This window comes from Rattus norvegicus, chromosome 4 (genome assembly GCF_036323735.1).
Source record: "Rattus norvegicus strain BN/NHsdMcwi chromosome 4, GRCr8, whole genome shotgun sequence".
Classification (NCBI taxonomy): Eukaryota; Metazoa; Chordata; class Mammalia; order Rodentia; family Muridae; genus Rattus; species Rattus norvegicus.
The window spans coordinates 176,310,900-176,330,604 of record NC_086022.1 but is presented as its reverse complement, the minus strand read 5'-3'; the positions used below and the strand labels follow the sequence as shown (position 1 = coordinate 176,330,604).

The window sequence follows — 19,705 nt, the reverse complement described above, 5'->3', positions numbered from 1 at the left end:
GTAAGACTGAGAATTTGGTAATCTAAATCTTCAAACTTAAGTCACGAGAGTCAGTGAGATGATGTCCAGGCCTTACTGGTTACAAAAACTGTTATGTCTGTCCAGGGGCAACAGAGGTAGACATGACCAATGGCATGGTCCACATCACACAGTTCTTCTTTAAATGAGAAGTAAAAACTGCTCTCTTGTTTTTTTTTTTTTTCATGAAGTCATTGTTTTTGATAGTTGAGTAGTACTCCATTGTGCAGATGTACCACATTTTCTCTGTCCATTCCTCTGTTGAAGGGCATCTGGGTTCTTTTCCAGCTTCTGGCTATTATAAATAAGGCTGCTATGAACATAGTGGAACATATGTTCTTGTTATATGTTGGAGCATCTTTTCGGTATATGCCCAGAAAAGGTATAGCTGTGTCCTCAGGTAGTGGAATGTCCAATTTTCTGAGGAAAATCCAGACTGATTTCCAGAGTGGTTGTACCAGTTTGCAATCCCACCAACAATAGAGGAGTGTTCCTCTTTCTCCACATCCTCCTCGCCAGCATCTGCTGTCACCTGAGTTTTTGACCTTAGCTATTCAGACTGTTGTGAGGTGGAATCTCAGGGTCCTTTTGATTTGCATTTCCCTGATGACTAAGGATGTTAAGCATTTCCTTAGGTGCTTCTCAGCCATTTGATAATCCTCAGCTGAGAATTCTTTTTTTAGCTTGCTATTCCACTTTTAATAGGGTTAAATGGCTCTCTGGAGTCTAACTTCTTGAGTTCTTTGTATATTTTAGATATTAGCCCTCTATCAGATGTAAGATTGGCAAAGATCTTTTCCCATTTGTTGCCATTTTGTCCTAAGGACAGTGTCCTTTGCCTTACAGAAGCTTTGCAGTTTTATGAGGTCTGATTTGTCGATTCTTGATCTTAGAGCATAAGCCATTGGTTTTTTGTACAGGAAAATTTCCCCAGGGCCCATGTGATAGAGACTCTTCCCCACTTTCTCTTCTATTAGCTTGAGTGCTGTTTAATGTGGAGGTCCTTGATCCACTTGTACTTAAGCTTTGTACAGGGCAAGAAGAGTGGGTCAATTTGCATTCTTCTATATGCTGACCTCCTGTTGAACCAGCACCATTTGTTGAAAATGCTATCTTTTTTCCATTGGATGGTTTTAGCTCCTTTGTCAAAATCAAGTGACTATAGGTGTGTGGGTTCATTTCTGGGTCTTCAATTCTATTCCACTAATCTACTTGCCTCTCTCTCTACCAATACCATACAGTTTTTATCACTATTGCTCTGTAATACTGCTTGAAGTTAGGGATGGTGATTCCCTCAGAAGTCTGTTTATTGTTGAGGATAGTTTTTGCTATCCTGGGTTTTTTGTTATTCCAAATGAATTTGCATATCACTCTTTCTAATTCTATGAAGAATTGAGTTGGAATTTTGATGGAAATTGCATTGAATCTGCCAATCCATGAGCATGGGAGGGGGGTCTTTCCATCTTCTGAGATCTTCTTAAATTTCTTTCTTCAGAGACTTGAAGTTCTTGTCACACAGATCTTTCACTTGCTTGGTTAGAGTCACACTGCAGTATTTTATGTTATTCTTGACTATCATGAAGGGTGTCATTTTCCTAATTTCTTTCTCAGCCTTTGAGTAGAGGAAGGCTACTGATCGGTGTGAGTTCATTTTATACCCAGTCACTTTGCTAAAGTTGTGTATCAGGCTTAGTAGTTCTCTGGTGGAACTTTTGAGGTCACTTAAGTATATTATATTATCTGCAAATAGTGATATTTTTACCTTTTCTTTTCTAATTTGTATCCCTTTGACCTCCTTATGTTGTCTGATTTCACTGGCTTGGACTTCAAGTACTATATTGACTAAGTAAGGAGCGAGTGGGCAGCCTTGTCCAGTTCCAGTGACTTTATGAAATTCATAGGCAAAGGGATTGAACTAGAAATTATCATTCTGAGTGAGGTAACCGAATCACAGAAAAATACACGTGGTATGTACTCACCATTAAGTGGATATTAGCCCAAAAGTTTGAACTACCCATGATATAACCCACAGACTACATGAAGCTCAAGAAGGACGACCAAAGTGCTGATGCTTCACTCCTTCTTAAAAGGGGGAACAAAAATATTCATTGGAGGGGATATGGAGGCAAAATATGGAGCAGACACTGAAGGAAGGGCCATTCAGAGCCTGCCGCACATGTAGTCCATACATATACAACCACCAAAAACGGATAAGGTTGATGAAGCTAAGAAGTACATGCTGACAGGAACCAGATATAGATATCTACTGACAGGCACAGCCAGAGCATGTCAAATACAGAGGCGAATGCTAGTAGCAAACCATTGAACTGAGAATGGGACCCAGTTGGGGGAATTAGAGAAAGGATTGAAATCGCTGATGGAGCAATGCCAACCAACCAGAGCTCCCAGGGACTAAACCACTACCCAAGGACTATACACGGACTAACCCATGGCTCTAACTGCATATGTAGCAGAGGATGGCCTTGTTGGACACCAAAGGAAGGAGAAGCCCTTTAGACCTGCCAAGTTTGGAACCCCCAGTTTAGGGTAATGTCAGGGTGGGGTGAGAAGGGGGGTGGATGGGGAGGGGAACATCCTTATAAAGAAGGGGAGGGAGAGGAGATAGGGGTCTTATGGACAGGAAAACGGGAAAGGGAATAACATTTGAAATGTAAATAAAAATATATCCAATAATATTTTTTAAAAAAACCCTGCTCTTGGGATATCTTAAACAGTGATTGTTTGGGGAATGTATAAATCATGATCCTAACTAACTGAACATTTAATGGAAACTGTTTTCAGCCTACTGTTCTCTCACTTAGGATTCTGATTGGCGTTAACACACCATGCTGTTGATAAAATAATATATACAAACCCATCGTAGGTCAAGGTTAGGCCAGCAAATGGCTTGTTTTCACAGAGTAGAGGAAAATATAAGAACTGAAACGCATAGGCCACTGAGGAGGTGAAAAATACAAACTTGGCGATTCCAACCGATGTCAATTTGAATTTTTTAACAATATATCCTCCTAAAAACATTGCAGTTGCCATAGTAGGTATGGTTATAATTCCTGGAAATAGGAGAAAAACCTTGTAATTAAATAAGAAGGCCTCATTTCCTAGTAACAGATGTTAGACATTGCCTTTGAGTAGATAAATTTTATGAGGGACACCTGACCCTAGAAAATAATGACAGTGGACCAAGCCTTATAGTCTAAAACTGGTTGTTTTTTTTTTTTTAATTTGGGATCATTTCATTTTTATGTATGTGTGTGTGTATATATATATGTGTATGTGTGTGTGTGTGTGTGTGTGTGTGTGTGTGTGTGTGTGTGTGTGAATGGGTGGGGTGTATGTGGGTGCAGCTGTCCAGGGGACATCCTCAGAAGTGCACCACCTGTCAGGTCCAGTGGGAACTCTGATCCTCCAAACTCCAAAAGGCAGTCCAAATATCCAGAAAAGGCCTCCACCCGGATTATAGGAATACTTCTGGTGATTAGATAAAAACTTGTATTCTTTAGAAACTTGAGGTTCCCCTCTACCAAAGGAGCCATTTCCCTTCTCAGTGGCAGAAAGAACAAATGAAGGCCAGTGGCGCCTATCACATACCAGAGCTGGCCTCCAGGCTCCCTCTGCAGCCCAGGTACCTGTCACACATCACCAAGTTCATGCTTGTCTTAGCCTTTCTTACCTCCCTATAAACCTCCTCCAGCTTACCTGCTGTCTTGCTTCTTTCTCTTTCTGCTCTGGACCCTCCAATATGTCTCTGGTCATTTTATTACTAATATCTACAATAAAAGTCATTCCCTAAACCAACCACTGAGCAGTCATATCCTCAATTTATATATCATCTGTGAAGCAAACTATGAAGCAGTCTGTCTTACCTAACAAGAAGTTGGCCTGAGATGCTGTCCGGCCGAACTGCTGCTCTATGAACTTGAACAGGTAAGTAAAGGAGCCAATGAAGCCGCTGACTTGTAGTAACGTCAGTATCAAGAATATAACATATATTTCATTGGTAAGGATGCTTCTCAGAGACCTTAGAAAACCTTAAAACAAGGGTGAAGAAAATAGTGTAATACAACTTAAGCATTTCTTACATTCTAATCTACTTATTCTATGTGTGATTTTAAATTATATCATACATAGAACAGACAGAGTGTACTCTGAAATCTTGCAATAAACAGATTCATGAATATAGTCAGTATTTTCCATAATTATATTATGTATTTGATTATTTTTGGGTCATGACTTCTTTTGGTCCATTCTGTTCTGTTGCTTGCTATGTTCAGTGGATTTCTCACAGTCTTACTTTTTCATGCCTTTCAATCCATTTACCAGCAAATGGTTGGTTTTGAATCAGATACCCAGGAAATATGCTGAAACAGGAAACACGAATTCTGTATGTGATGTTCCCTTATTATTAGCACTGAATGATGAGATTATTATGTTAATTAATCAGTTTGTTAAGCAAATATTTAAATAATTGATGACCACAGGATTAAGAACACTGATGTTCAAAAACCATAAGCATGAATTTACCATGAGGATTCTACCACTTCGTACCTTAGAATGCAGATTTTCTATAAGACACTGCCTCAGCTAATATGTCAGCACTTAAGGCATCTGTCTAAAACACTGCTCCAGCAAATACAACTAGTACCAGTTATAAAAATGAAGCAATGCCATGGTCTATCAACTCACTGGAGTTATCTTCTTGTGGTCAATATCAAGGTACTAATCTTGTTGAAAACTGAACTGTCCTCCATGATAAACCAAACAACATAGTTGGCACCAGCACAGGATGGTCTAACTTAGATTGGGGTGATGGAGTGAAGAAAGCAATCAAAGAAATTAAAAGAGAAATGTCTTGGACCACATCTGAGAACTTGTCCTTTGACTCCAAAGTAACCCTGAAAAGTTGTCAAGGGGTTATTTTTTTTAAGATTTATTTATTATATGTAAGTACACTGTAGCTGTCTTCAGACACCAGAAGAGGGCATCAGATCTCATTACAGATAGTTGTGAGCCACTATATGGTTGTTGGGATTTGAACAGGACCTTTGAAAGAACAGTCAGTGTTATTAACTGCTGAGACATCTCTCCAGTCCTAGGAGTTATGTTTTTGTTGTAGTTATTTGTAGTGTTGTTGTGACAAAATACCTTGACAAAAGCAACTCAGGAAAGGAAGGGTGTGATGTGGTTCTCAGTTTAAGGGCACACAGAATCACGGATGTCATGATAATGGCTGAGGTAGTTGGTCATGTAACATCCACAGTCAGGAAGCAGAGAGAGATGAGTACTCAGCCTGCTCTCTCCTTTTCATTCAGTTTAAAACCCAAGCAAATTGAATGGTGTTACCCACACTCAGTTGGGATCTTCCCATTTCTGTTAACCTAATCTCAACAATTCCTCCCCCTACACAATGCCTGACTGCCATCCTGCCTGTCACGATGATTCCTGGCCTCTAACTCTTTCTAAATATGAGTTGCCAAATGCAATGCATTCCGTTATAAGCTACCTTGGTCACGGTATCTCTTCATGGCAGTAGAAAAGTAACAAAGGCAGGGAATGTCAATTTTAATGGGAAATGTAGAAAGAGTTAAGAAAAGTTGAGTCCAGGGTAAACCTCAATAGATAAGTTGGACACATTGTTTGAAACATTGCAAGATTTCAATGGGATTAATCTCTGCTCATTGACTGACTATGGAATTCTTACCAGTCATGTTGGAAGGATCTTGTTCCTCTTGCTTTGTTAAATTAGTCATGTGTTTCTTCTCCTCATCTGTTTTGGGTGCATGAAGAGATACTGAATTTTTCCTTTCCTCCTGTGACCTCTTTGGAATTTTGGGCAGAAAAAAGAAGGGTATGGAAGAAGTAATGCATAATAGTCCATTCACAATGAAGCTGAGCCACCAGGCACCAACCCAACGAGCATCATTAGGAGTTATTCGGACACTGTCTGGAATGAATAATTAGAACAGGACTTTCAGAAATCATACTGAAAGTCAGTGTTGGTAAGACCACTGGCTTCCATAGATAGAAAAACTAAACAATATTTCATCAGTCCTAAAATGTAATTTTCTTTTGTTAGTGGTTTGTCAACTTAGAAATAGGGATGGGTCAATCATTTGATGACATCTTGCAATGACATCTTACAATTTCTGTTGTCAGGAACCAGCCGTGTATATTATATACAGACTCCATTGCAACTGCAGATTTGTCAACACTATGTATTCAACAAATAATAGGATTAGATTTGTGGCTTTTAGTATGGAGAAAACAAGGCTAGGGAGATGGCTCAGTGACCAGAAACAGTTTCTGTAGAATCACAAGGACCTGGGATAGAATCAGTAGGATCCACATAAAGAGTGAAGTATGGCTAGAAGTGCCGGAGAATGTCTTAGACTCGTAGGTCATCAGATTTCAAGATGACTTAGAAAGCAAGGCAAGAAGGCATGAGTATTCACTATCATCTGAAAATGGCTGTTCATACCCACTGCTGAGGTCAGGATAGCACCAGAGGGGAGGTTAACGTTGTTCTAAGAAATGGGAGGAGCTCCAGTCTTTCTCTTCTAGTTGCTGAATACACAGCCCTATAACTGCAGAGAAAGGAAATGCTGAGGAACACAGTAAAAGTCTGAGTTTAAAAGAAACCCAGAAAAGAAGGATTTTCGACCTGAGGCATTTGTTGCCATTCCTCCTTCAACTGTATTTCCTCTGCGGTGTGAAGAGGGATCATATATTAATTCACACTCCTTTGAATGATGACTAACAGTTGATAATCATTAAATGATGAGGGACTTCCTAAAGATATAAAAACCTGTGAAAGCTGACTGATGATGTGTTGGGAACCCTGACAGTCCTGTGGCTAATGAAGACACTGTAACAAGAACAACGAGAAAAGCCTTGCATTAGATGGTTCACTGGCATACTCAGTCTAGCACTCCGAGTACTCAGCCTAGTACTCAGAAAAGATATAGCTCTAGTTCTTCTCAAAATCTTTTTAAGTACTCATAAAGAGACACACCCAGACTCAATGAACATGTTAAGCACTACCCTGGCACTGACACTAGACATACAACTATATTCTTGATAACAGATATAATCTAACCTTTGTTTTGAAATTGTTGAATATAACATTACAGCAAAAATCATCTTTCTATATTTCCAAAGAGTTGTCTGCAAATAAAATTATGAAAATTGTCTCACTTTTAGTACAGCAAGAGTTAACTAAGGAGGCAAAACCAAAGAAATTTATTGTAGCCATTACTGAATAAGAGGTGCAAAACGATCTGAACATTCACTTGTAGCCATCTAATTCTCAAGAATTCTAATACAATACAGATAGTTATATCGAAATACAGCAGAACATTTCCAACTAACAACAAAACAGCTTTCTCAGTTCTGTATGCTTTTTGGAAACAGGGATGAACTTAAAAGTGAATGAGAAGTAGTGGTTTGGTTAAGGGGTTGTATTGGAAATAATTGGAAGCGTGTGCCAACTGTGATGGTAACTCTATTTTGGAAATAATAACTTAGAAGCCGTTGAGTCCTGATGAGATAGGGACTCTGATTTGTTCATACACCAACCACTTACATATTGAAACAGATTTCACCCTATGGCATCTAAAGAGAGGATTATGCATTTGGTGGCCTCTGCTTCCTCAGGGAGTCAGTGAAGTATGGCATCTCATAAGAGAAGAACGTCCCGATGAGTCTCAGAACATAGCTAATGGAAACTAGAGCACAACCCTCCACTGGAAGACACAGGACTGGGAGATGAAAAGATCTTTTAAGAGTCTCCCAACCAGTATTCATATTTACTGCAGGGAGTATAAATGACAGAAAGGTGGAGAGAGTCAGATTATAACAATTAAGGTGATCACAGAATACCATGTGTCTAGGTCTGAGGAGCCTGGCTGCAACACTGAACTCTGGTCTGAAATCACTCTAGGTTTGTAAGCCCTAGTCAGACTTCTGTATTTGAATTGTTCTAGAAATGTGACGAAAGAATAAGTCTGGGCTGTTGTCAGATTAAGTAGAAGGAAGGTTATGTGATGACTCAGTTATCTAATTAAGGTTAAAATATTCACTAAGAGAAAGACTATAGAAAGCAACACACATTTTGAGAGAGATACTGTGAGCTCTGTATTTGCCATGTTAAGTTTCAGGTGTCCATTTAGATATCTAAATATTGTTTTTAAAGAGTTGCCTCACTTTGCTTCATGACATACTGAAAACAGATTACCTCTGAGAAGTGGATGGGAGGGGGGAAATGAAATGTCTTCCAAATTCAGATTTCTTTTCAAGATAATTGTCTATGAAGAGAAATAGGAAAGAAAAACCAGCTACATGGTGGCTTGAAGACATGAAGACATCATATGTACAAAAAGCGTGCAGAGACTGGAGAGTGCTCTGTGGTATAGAAAGGGTGGTGGAGGAAGGTTGAAGATAACCAGGGAGGGATCTGGTGGAAGATTGATAGAATGAGATCTTGAAGATGCAAGATGAAGACATAATGCTTGGGGTGGGTCTCCAAGCATGAACTGAGGCTGGATATTATTTATATGGACTTTGGGTGGGGGAGATGATACATGTGATATTTATTTGGAGGAAGGCTTGAAAATGAAACAGTTTCCACACTTGGGCCAGTTTCTTCGAAGTACAAAGGAATACTTGAGAGAGGAGAATGGCCAGAAGGACAATCTAGTATTCATCCCCTCCTCTTCTAACTAATGGGGACTATATGTCAAGCTCTCTGTTAGGTCCAGAGAAAGCATCCAAATCAAGACACCTGATGGAGATGCTTAACCCCTCCAACCATTCTCTAACCCTTCAACCTCAGAGCAGCATTCAGAAGCATCAGTCTGTAATTCCTGCATTTCTAAATCCGATCTACCACCAAATGAAAGCACAGCTGATTCGACTCTATAACCACTTTGATTTCTATCTGGTCATCTAAAATAAGCTTGTCCCCAATGCCCCATTTTATGCTTACTTAAAGAAGCTTGACACAAGAGATGGAATTTGTTTTGTTAAAATTATGAACACATTCTCGCCACTTAAAATTTCTAAAACAAAACAATTAAGCAACTTTTGGAAGAATTAAACCAGTAACCTGGAGGCATGGTAGTTGGCATTCGAAACACAGCTTTCTGGTCTCTTTTCTGATTCTACTTACTCAGGTCTACATATCCAACGTCTACATATATCTTAGCAAACACAGATGACATGATAAAGCCAAGGATTGGTCCAATCATTGCTATAGTATGCAGAGTACCTGCAGATATTCAAAGTCATTCTATTAGAATCAAAGTGCACATAGATATTCTTCACACAAGTTTTGATTATTTTCACCTTGTCCTAGCTGCATGCATTTCTTACCCAACCAAGTTTGCACCTTCTTGTTTTTTTTTATTTGTTTGTTTGTTTTTAAATCACATCAACTATAGTTTATATGCTCTTGTGTATGGCTGTCACCATAGCATGGTCAACCTATCCGAGATCACACTGGTAGAAAAATCTTAATTACCGCCTCCCAGTATCTATCAATGGCTAACTGCTCCTAGCTAGGGATGGGACTTTGTGCCTACCTCTCTTCTACATGCTGTGATTTCCTCCACCTTGAACTTGTAAATATATTTTTATATAGCACGTTTTAAAATGTAATGTTACACAATGAATTTCTTGAAATAATATTTTCATAGGAATCTTAATTTATTTAGGAGGCTGGAGAGATATCTCAGTGGTTAAGACCAGTACTAGATGCTCTTCTGGCCAACTCGGGCACTGCATACATATGGGACACAGATATAAATGCAGCCAACACATCCATACGCATAAAATATAAACAAATATAAAATTGTGAAACAATTAGTTTAGCAGTGCTACCATTTCTACCTTAGACCCAGAACACTTAAGCACTGAACTTAATATGTTCTGTACGTTACCTAGGTGCATGGAAGTGTGCCCTTCTTTTGCAAAGTCATCAAGGTAGGAAATTCCCAGGGGCACTATTGGTGTTTCCCCTATCCCACGAAGCATGTTCCCCATCAAGACATAAATCCACATGTGTGACTTTAACCCCTTTTCACAACCTGTGTAGACAAAAAAATTCTTTTAAACGTCCCTTACAGCACTGACACCATAAATTCCACCACCTTAGACTGCTAATTGTTCCTGGGATGCTGTAGCACGCACTTAGCCATGTTTTCTCTTTAAATTTTAAGTGATTTCTACTCAATCTGGAAAATATGCACAAACAAAAATACATAAATGGGGGGAGAGAAAACATACAGAGAGCAAATTTAATTTGACATCTCTCTACACAAACAAAATCATTTAATGTTTGTTATTCATATTTCATATTTTGGGCATACATAAAATAAACAGATTTCTTGTATACAATGTAAAATTAAATATCTAGTTTGTATGCATTAGCCTCACTGCTAGCACTGTGCGAAGATAATATCCCTGTTTATTCTCCCTTTATTTTATTTTGTGTCAGAATTTTAACAATGTTTTGAGGAATAATATCAGAATTCATTCATATATATATGTATTTATATATATGAATGCTTTGTCTGCATATATATATGCACCACATACATGCAGTACCAGCAGAGATTACAAGAAGGTGTGGGATCCCCAGGAACTGGAATTATACATGGTTGTGACATGCCATGTTACCGTTGGGAATTGAACCAGTGCTCTTAACTGCAGAACCATCTTTCTGGACCATAATTTCATATTTATAATTGTAAAATACTTTAAAAAATTCCTTTTGTCACAAAGAGATATCTTAAATTATAAATATGTCTTTACTGATTATTTCCTTGAGGTTGATCAATAACAATAGAATTGCAAAGAATTAGGTAAGTATTCTTTTGTTTAATTAATGGTAAAAAAAATAGGTTCCAGAAACAGTGATTAAATTTATATGTTCTCAATAATACAAAAAATTGAAAAAAATTAACTTATTATTTTCTTCATTTTAATCTTCCTATATCTGATATAATAGGTAGAATGATTTAGAGTGTTAAATCTATAATTTCACATTAGAACAGTTCCAGTAATTATTTCTTTTTTCAAAAGTACCTCTCCTTTGCTTATAAAATGCATTGTGGCTTGCTTAAGTTGTTCGTTGAGACAGGTTCATACTATATGGCTCAGGTTGGACTCAAAGCCACAGTCCTTCTGTTTCAACTCCTTTGTGTTGGGATTTCAGACATGCACAAGTCGATTCTTAGACCTTTATTTTACCTGCAAATGTTCTTCCAAATTCTAACTTAGCTCCTCCTCAGCTATTTCTAAAGGCTCATTCTGGATCACAGTTAAACTGATTATGTCTGTATATCAACATCCAATGAATTGTGATTTTTAAATCAATTTTTGCTGGTACATTTTACAAGAATTTGAATAGATGTATATCCAAACTTTCAGATATTAGTCATTGTTACTATTAATTCTTACCTTTCTCCACTATCTCAGGTGAAGGTCCAGTGGGTGATGTCATTTGATTGATGAAACAGGTCAATGTAGAGTTGCCTAGAGAGCCAATGTCGTTTTCTTTTGCATACTTGTAACTGTAATGACATCACTACACTTAGTATTCTGTAACTATGGTGGCATCACTACACTTAGCATTTTGTAAGTACAAAGACGATATCACTACTCTTGGCATTTGTAATGACATCACTACACTTAGCATTCTGTAACTGAAATGGCATCACTACAGTTAGCCTTCTGCTTATATACCAAGTCTTCCCTTTCCTCAGAAACTACTGATTGTCCTCTCTTTTCTCTGTGTCAATGAGAATCCCCTGATAATTTTCAAGTCTCAATTTTAGGACAAATAATGCATAACAGTAAAATGGGGGAAAAGGCCCAGTAAGTAAGGTCATTCAGTGTCACTCAGGCAAGGTGACTGATAGCCTTGATGTGGCAGATGATACTCTTTTCATGATGGAAAAAAATCCTAGCTTCCCCTTCCCATTTTGTAAACTGCTATCTGGGTGTAATCATACCTTTTTATTTAGTTTTTAAGATGACAGTAATACAAACTTTCTTATATTTCCTAAGCTAGAGAATTGTGTTTTCAAATCCGTCTTTAAAGCATGCCAATTCTTCTACCTTTCCTACCAAAACATCTGGATTTCTTTTATGGATGGATAGGCACACATGAACTAATGTCTGACTCTCTGAAACTTTAATAAATTCTTATCCACTTCTGCTTGAGCAAGGGAAATTTAATAGTGACAAAGGCAATGAATCAGACATATACAGTAACCTGAGAAATATTACTATACCTGTACTCTGTGCTGTACCACCAAATGCATGACAGGCACTCTAGATTACTTTAAAACTGAAATGGAATACATAGGTTTTTGTCCATAGGAGCTTTCATTCCCTCTAAGAAAAAAATAGATCATTTGCTATACACAAGGGTTGGGAATAGATGGATATTATAGACTTTGACTTGTACAGAAACTGTGATATGAATCTTAGTGATAAGCCAGAGTTTGAGATGGACTCCAAAGGACAATACACAAGGCTGTAGGGCCAGTGCATAAAAAGTAAAACATTTGCAAATGTAGAGGAGTTCAGCCTCATCAGTTGCTTATCAACTGTGGGGAAGAGTGGAAAGTGAATCTAGGACAGTCAAAGACCCAGTCAATGAGCAGCACACACACACGTGAGTTTACATATGATTGACCCATAGATGAGACCTTTCAATATTTTGATTGTGATGTATACTAACTGAATTTTGTATCTCTGCCATAGCATCTATACCCACTCACATATTTATCACTTGAATGATGTAATTGCAGGATAACATTTTTCATATATATATTACTAAGTCCGTCTTATAATACAGAGTGGTCCCAGTAACCTCAAAGGATTTTCTGGTTCACTGATAAACTGGAATCTGAAGTTTGAAAATCTGTTCTAGAGAACTGGGAGTTTAAGCAAAATTAAAAAAATGATACTTGCATTTTCAAAGGATGTTCTAGTGTTGAGTATTAATAGAACACAGTTAAGAATCTGGAGCAATATCTCAACAGTAAAGAGTCACGGCTGTTCTTCCTGTAGATCCCAGTTCAATTCCCAGCACCCCTGTCAGGAGACTCACTAACTATAACTCTGTTCTATAGGACCTAATGCCTTGTTCTGCCCTCCACAGGCTCTGCAAGCATGTGTGCACATAAATGCACACAAACCAAACACTCATACTAACAGAACAAGGAAGAAATCCTTGAAAAAGTAATAGAATTAAAATTGAAGCCCACACCTCCAGACCTACAGGTTATTGGCTTCAGCTAGGATAAGGGCCTGGGTATCCACATTGACAAAAGAACGTAGAATGAGTAAGATCTTTGGGATTGCTGCAGTAAATCTACAGCTTAGGTTGAAGTCCTCGAATTTGGTCTGAATTCCTTTCCAGTTGTCAGAACCACTACTGGATATGAAAATGAACAGGTGTTGGCAGAAATAGTGAGTTCAGTTTATGAGCCATGGATGGAAAAACCTTGTGAATGCCCATTGGAAATGTAGACGTGGTGCATGGATACATAGACCCTGAGTGTTTGCAACAGTCACTTGGTGTGAGTGATGGCTGGATTTAAAGCATATATTTCTTATAAATCATTACAGGGAATTAGACTGAAGTTAAAGAGAGAGAGATGCAGGCATTTTGGCACCAGCCATGGCAGTAAAGTCTGGGCCTGTTGAAGAGGCCACACAGAGAGAAATAAGCTGAAAGAACATAAAATTATGAAAATCAGAATGGGAAAAATTCCTTGAACAGTCAATTTTAAGAAGAACATGATATTAATATGGTGACAAGTGTGACTGTCAAGTGTATGTGTGTGTGTGTGTGTGTGTGTGTGTGTGTGTGTGTGAGAGAGAGAGAGAGAGAGAGAGAGAGAGAGAGAGAGAGAGAGAGAGAAATGGGTCCTGGTATCTCGGCACCCATTGTTCTCTCTTCAGTCCCATTCAGAGCTGAGAATGCTGTCTTGTCTTAACGCACAGTCAAGCCAGTTGTAATTCCTGCATGGATGTTATGGAAATCTCCAGGCCCCACATCTTACTGGGGACTTAGCTGGAGTCAGTGACCTTTGTAGAAGAGAGAATTAATTCTACTTCGAGGTTTGGCTATGTAATACTTACTATCCCATGAAGAAATGTGGCAACGCTGTCAAAATGCTCCCAATGCCCATGATGAAGCAGCCAATTCCAATCAGCTTTGGCCTGTGTAGTTTGGATCCAAAGTAACTCACAAATACAATAACTAATAAATTCCCTATAACAAAACCAAGTTATGTCATTTTTATTCATATAAAAACAGATAAGGACAGTCATTGTGTATAAATACAAAAAAGCACTTGGTACTTTTCTCGGGTTGACTGATAAGAGGAAACTCACCTTAATTAAACGGAACATAGAAAAACAGGGTATTAAGAATAAGCAGAGGTCTTCCTGGTTGCTGCCTCTGCAGAGAGCCCCTGGGCAGCACCCCACGAGCGAACCTGAGCCTCGGGACCACAGGTAAGACCAAATTTTCTGCTGCAAGAAAGCTGCCTGGTGAACTCAAGACACAGGCCCACAGGAACAGCTAAAGACCTGTAGAGAGGAAAAACTACACGCCCGAAAGCAGAACACTCTGTCCCCATAACTGACTGAAAGAGAGGAAAACAGGTCTACAGCACTCCTGACACACAGGCTTATAGGACAGTCTAGCCACTGTCAGAAATAGCAGAACAAAGTAACACTAGAGATAATCTGATGGCGAGAGGCAAGCGCAGGAACCCAAGCAACAGAAACCAAGACTACATGCCATCATCGGAGCCCAATTCTCCCACCAAAACAAACATGGAATATCCAAACACACCAGAAAAGCAAGATCTAGTTTCAAAATCATATTTGATCATGATGCTGGAGGACTTCAAGAAAGACATGAACACACTTAGGGAAACACAGGAAAACATTAATAAACAAGTAGAAGCCTACAGAGAGGAATCGCAAAAATCCCTGAAAGAATTCCAGGAAAACACAATCAAACAGTTGAAGGAATTAAAAATGGAAATAGAAGCAATCAAGAAAGAACACATGGAAACAACCCTGGATATAGAAAACCAAAAGAAGAGACAAGGAGCTGTAGATACAAGCTTCACCAACAGAATACAAGAGATGGAAGAGAGAATCTCAGGAGCAGAAGATTCCATAGAAATCATTGACTCAACTGTCAAAGATAATGTAAAGCGGAAAAAGCTACTGGTCCAAAACATACAGGAAATCCAGGACTCAATGAGAAGATGAAACCTAAGGATAATAGGTATAGAAGAGAGTGAAGACTACCAGCTCAAAGGACCAGTAAATATCTTCAACAGAATCATAGAAGAAAACTTCCCTAACCTAAAAAAAGAGATACCCATAGACATACAAGAAGCCTACAGAACTCCAAACAGATTGGACCAGAAAAGAAACACCTCCCGTCACATAATTGTCAAAACACCAAACGCACAAAATAAAGAAAGAATATTAAAAGCAGTAAGGGAAAAAGGTCAAGTAACATATAAATGGAGACCTATCAGAATCACACCAGACTTCTTGCCAGAAACTATGAAGGCCAGAAGATCCTGGACTGATGTTATACAGACCCTAAGAGAACACAAATGCCAGCCCAGGTTACTGTATCCAGCAAAACTCTCAATTAACATTGATGGAGAAACCAAGATATTCCATGACAAAACCAAATTTACACAATATCTTTCTACAAATCCAGCACTACAAAGGATAATAAATGGTAAAGCCCAACATAAGGAGGCAAGCTATACCCTAGAAGAAGCAAGAAACTAATCGTCTTGGCAACAAAACAAAGAGAATGAAAGCACACAAACATAACCTCACATCCAAATATGAATATAACGGGAAGCAATAATCACTATTCCTTAATATCTCTCAATATCAATGGCCTCAACTCCCCAATAAAAAGACATAGATTAACAAACTGGATACGCAACGAGGACCCTGCATTCTGCTGCCTACAGGAAACACACCTCAGAGACAAAGACAGACACTACCTCAGAGTGAAAGGCTGGAAAACAACTTTCCAAGCAAATGGTCAGAAGAAGCAAGCTGGAGTAGCCATTCTAATATCAAATAAAATCAATTTCCAACTAAAAGTCATCAAAAAAGATAAGAAAGGACACTTCATATTCATCAAAGGAAAAATCCACCAAGATGAACTCTCAATCCTAAGTATCTATGCCCCAAATACAAGGGCACCTACATACGTAAAAGAAACCTTACTAAAGCTCAAAACACACATTGCACCTCACACAATAATAGTGGGAGATTTCAACACCCCACTCTCATCAATGGACAGATAATGGAAACAGAAATTAAACAGTGATGTAGACAGACTAAGAGAAGTCATGAGCCAAATGGACTTAACGGATATTTATAGAACATTCTATCCTAAAGCAAAAGGATATACCTTCTTCTCAGCTCCTCATGGTACTTTCTCCAAAATTGACCATATAATTGGTCAAAAAACGGGCCTCAACAGGTACAGAAAGATAGAAATAATCCCATGCGTGCTATCGGACCACCACGGCCTAAAACTGGTCTTCAATAACAATAAGGGAAGAATGCCCACATATACGTGGAAATTGAACAATGCTCTACTCAATGATAACCTGGTCAAGGAAGAAATAAAGAAAGAAATTAAAAACTTTTTAGAATTTAATGAAAATGAAGGTACAACATACCCAAACTTATGGGACACAATGAAAGCTGTGCTAAGAGGAAAACTCATAGCGCTGAGTGCCTGCAGAAAGAAACAGGAAAGAGCATATGTCAGCAGCTTGACAGCACACCTAAAAGCTCTAGAACAAAAAGAAGCAAATACACCCAGGAGGAGTAGAAGGCAGGAAATAATCAAACTCAGAGCTGAAATCAACCAAGTAGAAACAAAAAGGACCATAGAAAGAATCAACAGAACCAAAAGTTGGTTCTTTGAGAAAATCAACAAGATAGATAAACCCTTAGCCAGACTAACGAGAGGACACAGAGAGTGTGCCCAAATTAACAAAATCAGAAATGAAAAGGGAGACATAACTACAGATTCGGAGGAAATTCAAAAAATCATCAGATCTTACTATAAAAACCTATATTCAACAAAATTTGAAAATCTTCAGGAAATGGACAATTTCCTAGACAGATACCAGGTATCGAAGTTAAATCAGGAACAGATAAACCAGTTAAACAACCCCATAACTCCTAAGGAAATAGAAGCAGTCATTAAAAGTCTCCCAACCAAAAAGAGCCCAGGTCCAGACGGGTTTAGTGCAGAATTCTATCAAACCTTCATAGAAGACCTCATACCAATATTATCCAATCTATTCCACAAAATTGAAACAGATGGAGCCCTACCGAATTCCTTCTATGAAGCCACAATTACTCTTATACCTAAACCACACAAAGACCCAACAAAGAAAGAGAACTTCAGACCAATTTCCCTTATGAATATCGACGCAAAAATACTCAATAAAATTCTGGCAAACCGAATTCAAGAGCACATCAAAACAATCATCCACCATGATCAAGTAGGCTTCATCCCAGGCATGCAGGGATGGTTTAATATACGGAAAACCATCAACGTGATCCATTATATAAACAAACTGAAAGAACAGAACCACATGATCATTTCATTAGATGCTGAGAAAGCATTTGACAAAATTCAACACCCCTTCATGATAAAAGTCCTGGAAAGAATAGGAATTCAAGGCCCATACCTAAACATAGTAAAAGCCATATACAGCAAACCAGTTGCTAACATTAAACTAAATGGAGAGAAACTTGAAGCAATCCCACTAAAATCAGGGACTAGACAAGGCTGCCCACTCTCTCCCTACTTATTCAATATAGTTCTTGAAGTTCTAGCCAGAGCAATCAGACAACAAAAGGAGATCAAAGGGATACAGATCGGAAAAGAAGAGGTCAAAATATCACTATTTGCAGATGACATGATAGTATATTTAAGTGATCCCAAAAGTTCCACCAGAGAACTACTAAAGCTGATAAACAACTTCAGCAAAGTGGCTGGGTATAAAATTAACTGAAATAAATCAGTTGCCTTCCTCTATACAAAAGAGAAACAAGCCGAGAAAGAAATTAGGGAAACGACACCCTTCATAATAGACCCAAATAATATAAAGTACCTCGGTGTGACTTTAACCAAGCAAGTAAAAGATCTGTACAATAAGAACTTCAAGACACTGAGGAAAGAAATTGAAGAAGACCTCAGAAGATGGAAAGATCTCCCATGCTCATGGATTGGCAGGATTAATATAGTAAAAATGGCCATTTTACCAAAAGCAATCTACAGATTCAATGCAATCCCCATCAAAATACCAATCCAATTCTTCAAAGAGTTAGACAGAACAATTTGCAAATTCATCTGGAATAACAAAAAACCCAGGATAGCTAAAGCTATCCTCAACAATAAAAGGACTTCAGGGGGAATCACTATCCCTGAACTCAAGCAGTATTACAGAGCAATAGTGATAAAAACTGCATGGTATTGGTACAGAGACAGACAGATAGACCAATGGAATAGAATTGAAGACCCAGAAATGAACCCACACACCTATGGTCACTTGATTTTTGACAAAGGAGCCAAAACCATCCAATGGAAAAAAGATAGCATTTTCAGCAAATGGTGCTGGTTCAACTGGAGGGCAACATGTAGAAGAATGCAGATCGATCCATGCTTATCACCCTGTACAAAGCTTAAGTCCAAGTGGATCAAGGACCTCCACATCAAACCAGATACACTCAAACTAATAGAAGAAAAACTAGGGAAGCATCTGGAACACATGGGCACTGGAAAAAATTTCCTGAACAAAACACCAATGGCTCATGCTCTAAGATCAAGAATCGACAAATGGGATCTCATAAAACTGCAAAGCTTCTGTAAGGCAAAGGACACTGTGGTTAGGACAAAACGGCAACCAACAGATTGGGAAAAGATCTTTACCAATCCTACAACAGATAGAGGCCTTATATCCAAAATATACAAAGAACTCAAGAAGTTAGACCGCAGGGAAACAAATAACCCTATTAAAAAATGGGGTTCAGAGCTAAACAAAGAATTCACAGCTGAGGAATGCCGAATGGCTGAGAAACACCTATAGAAATGTTCAACATCTTTAGTCATAAGGGAAATGCAAATCAAAACAACCCTGAGATTTCACCTCACACCAGTGCGATTGGCTAAGATCAAAAACTCAGGTGACAGCAGATGCTGGCGAGGATGTGGAGAAAGAGGAACACTCCTCCATTGTTGGTGGGATTGCAGACTGGTAAAACCATTCTGGAAATCAGTCTGGAGGTTCCTCAGAAAATTGGACATTGAACTGCCTGAGGATCCAGCTATACCTCTCTTGGGCATATACCCAAAAGATGCCTCAACATATAAAAGAGACACGTGCTCCACTATGTTCATCGCAGCCTTATTTATAATAGCCAGAAAATGGAAAGAACCCAGATGCCCTTCAACAGAGGAATGGATACAGAAAATGTGGTACATCTACACAATGGAATATTACTCAGCTATCAAAAACAACGAGTTTATGAAATTCGTAGGCAAATGGTTGGAACTGGAAAATATCATCCTGAG

The 19,705-nt window shown here is 38.5% G+C and overlaps 1 protein-coding gene across 5 annotated transcripts in view; it reads right to left on the bottom strand.

Moving 5' to 3' along the window:
- Slco1b2 (solute carrier organic anion transporter family member 1B2) overlaps positions 1-19,705 on the bottom strand; it is a 72,981-nt gene that overhangs the window by 24,953 nt on the left and 28,323 nt on the right. For 2 of the 5 annotated variants that reach the window (XM_039108300.2, NM_031650.3), the window contains exons 4-10: positions 14,191-14,323; positions 11,494-11,606; positions 9,972-10,118; positions 9,203-9,301; positions 5,738-5,980; positions 3,903-4,067; positions 2,894-3,089 (exon numbers count right to left, since the gene is read on the bottom strand). In XM_039108300.2, the coding sequence (XP_038964228.1) occupies positions 2,894-3,089; positions 3,903-4,067; positions 5,738-5,980; positions 9,203-9,301; positions 9,972-10,118; positions 11,494-11,606; positions 14,191-14,323 (1,096 nt within the window). The remainder of the gene's footprint in view (positions 1-2,893; positions 3,090-3,902; positions 4,068-5,737; positions 5,981-9,202; positions 9,302-9,971; positions 10,119-11,493; positions 11,607-14,190; positions 14,324-19,705) is intronic. The other 3 variants (NM_001270586.1, NM_001270587.1, XM_039108301.2) reach the window with 3 other exon arrangements.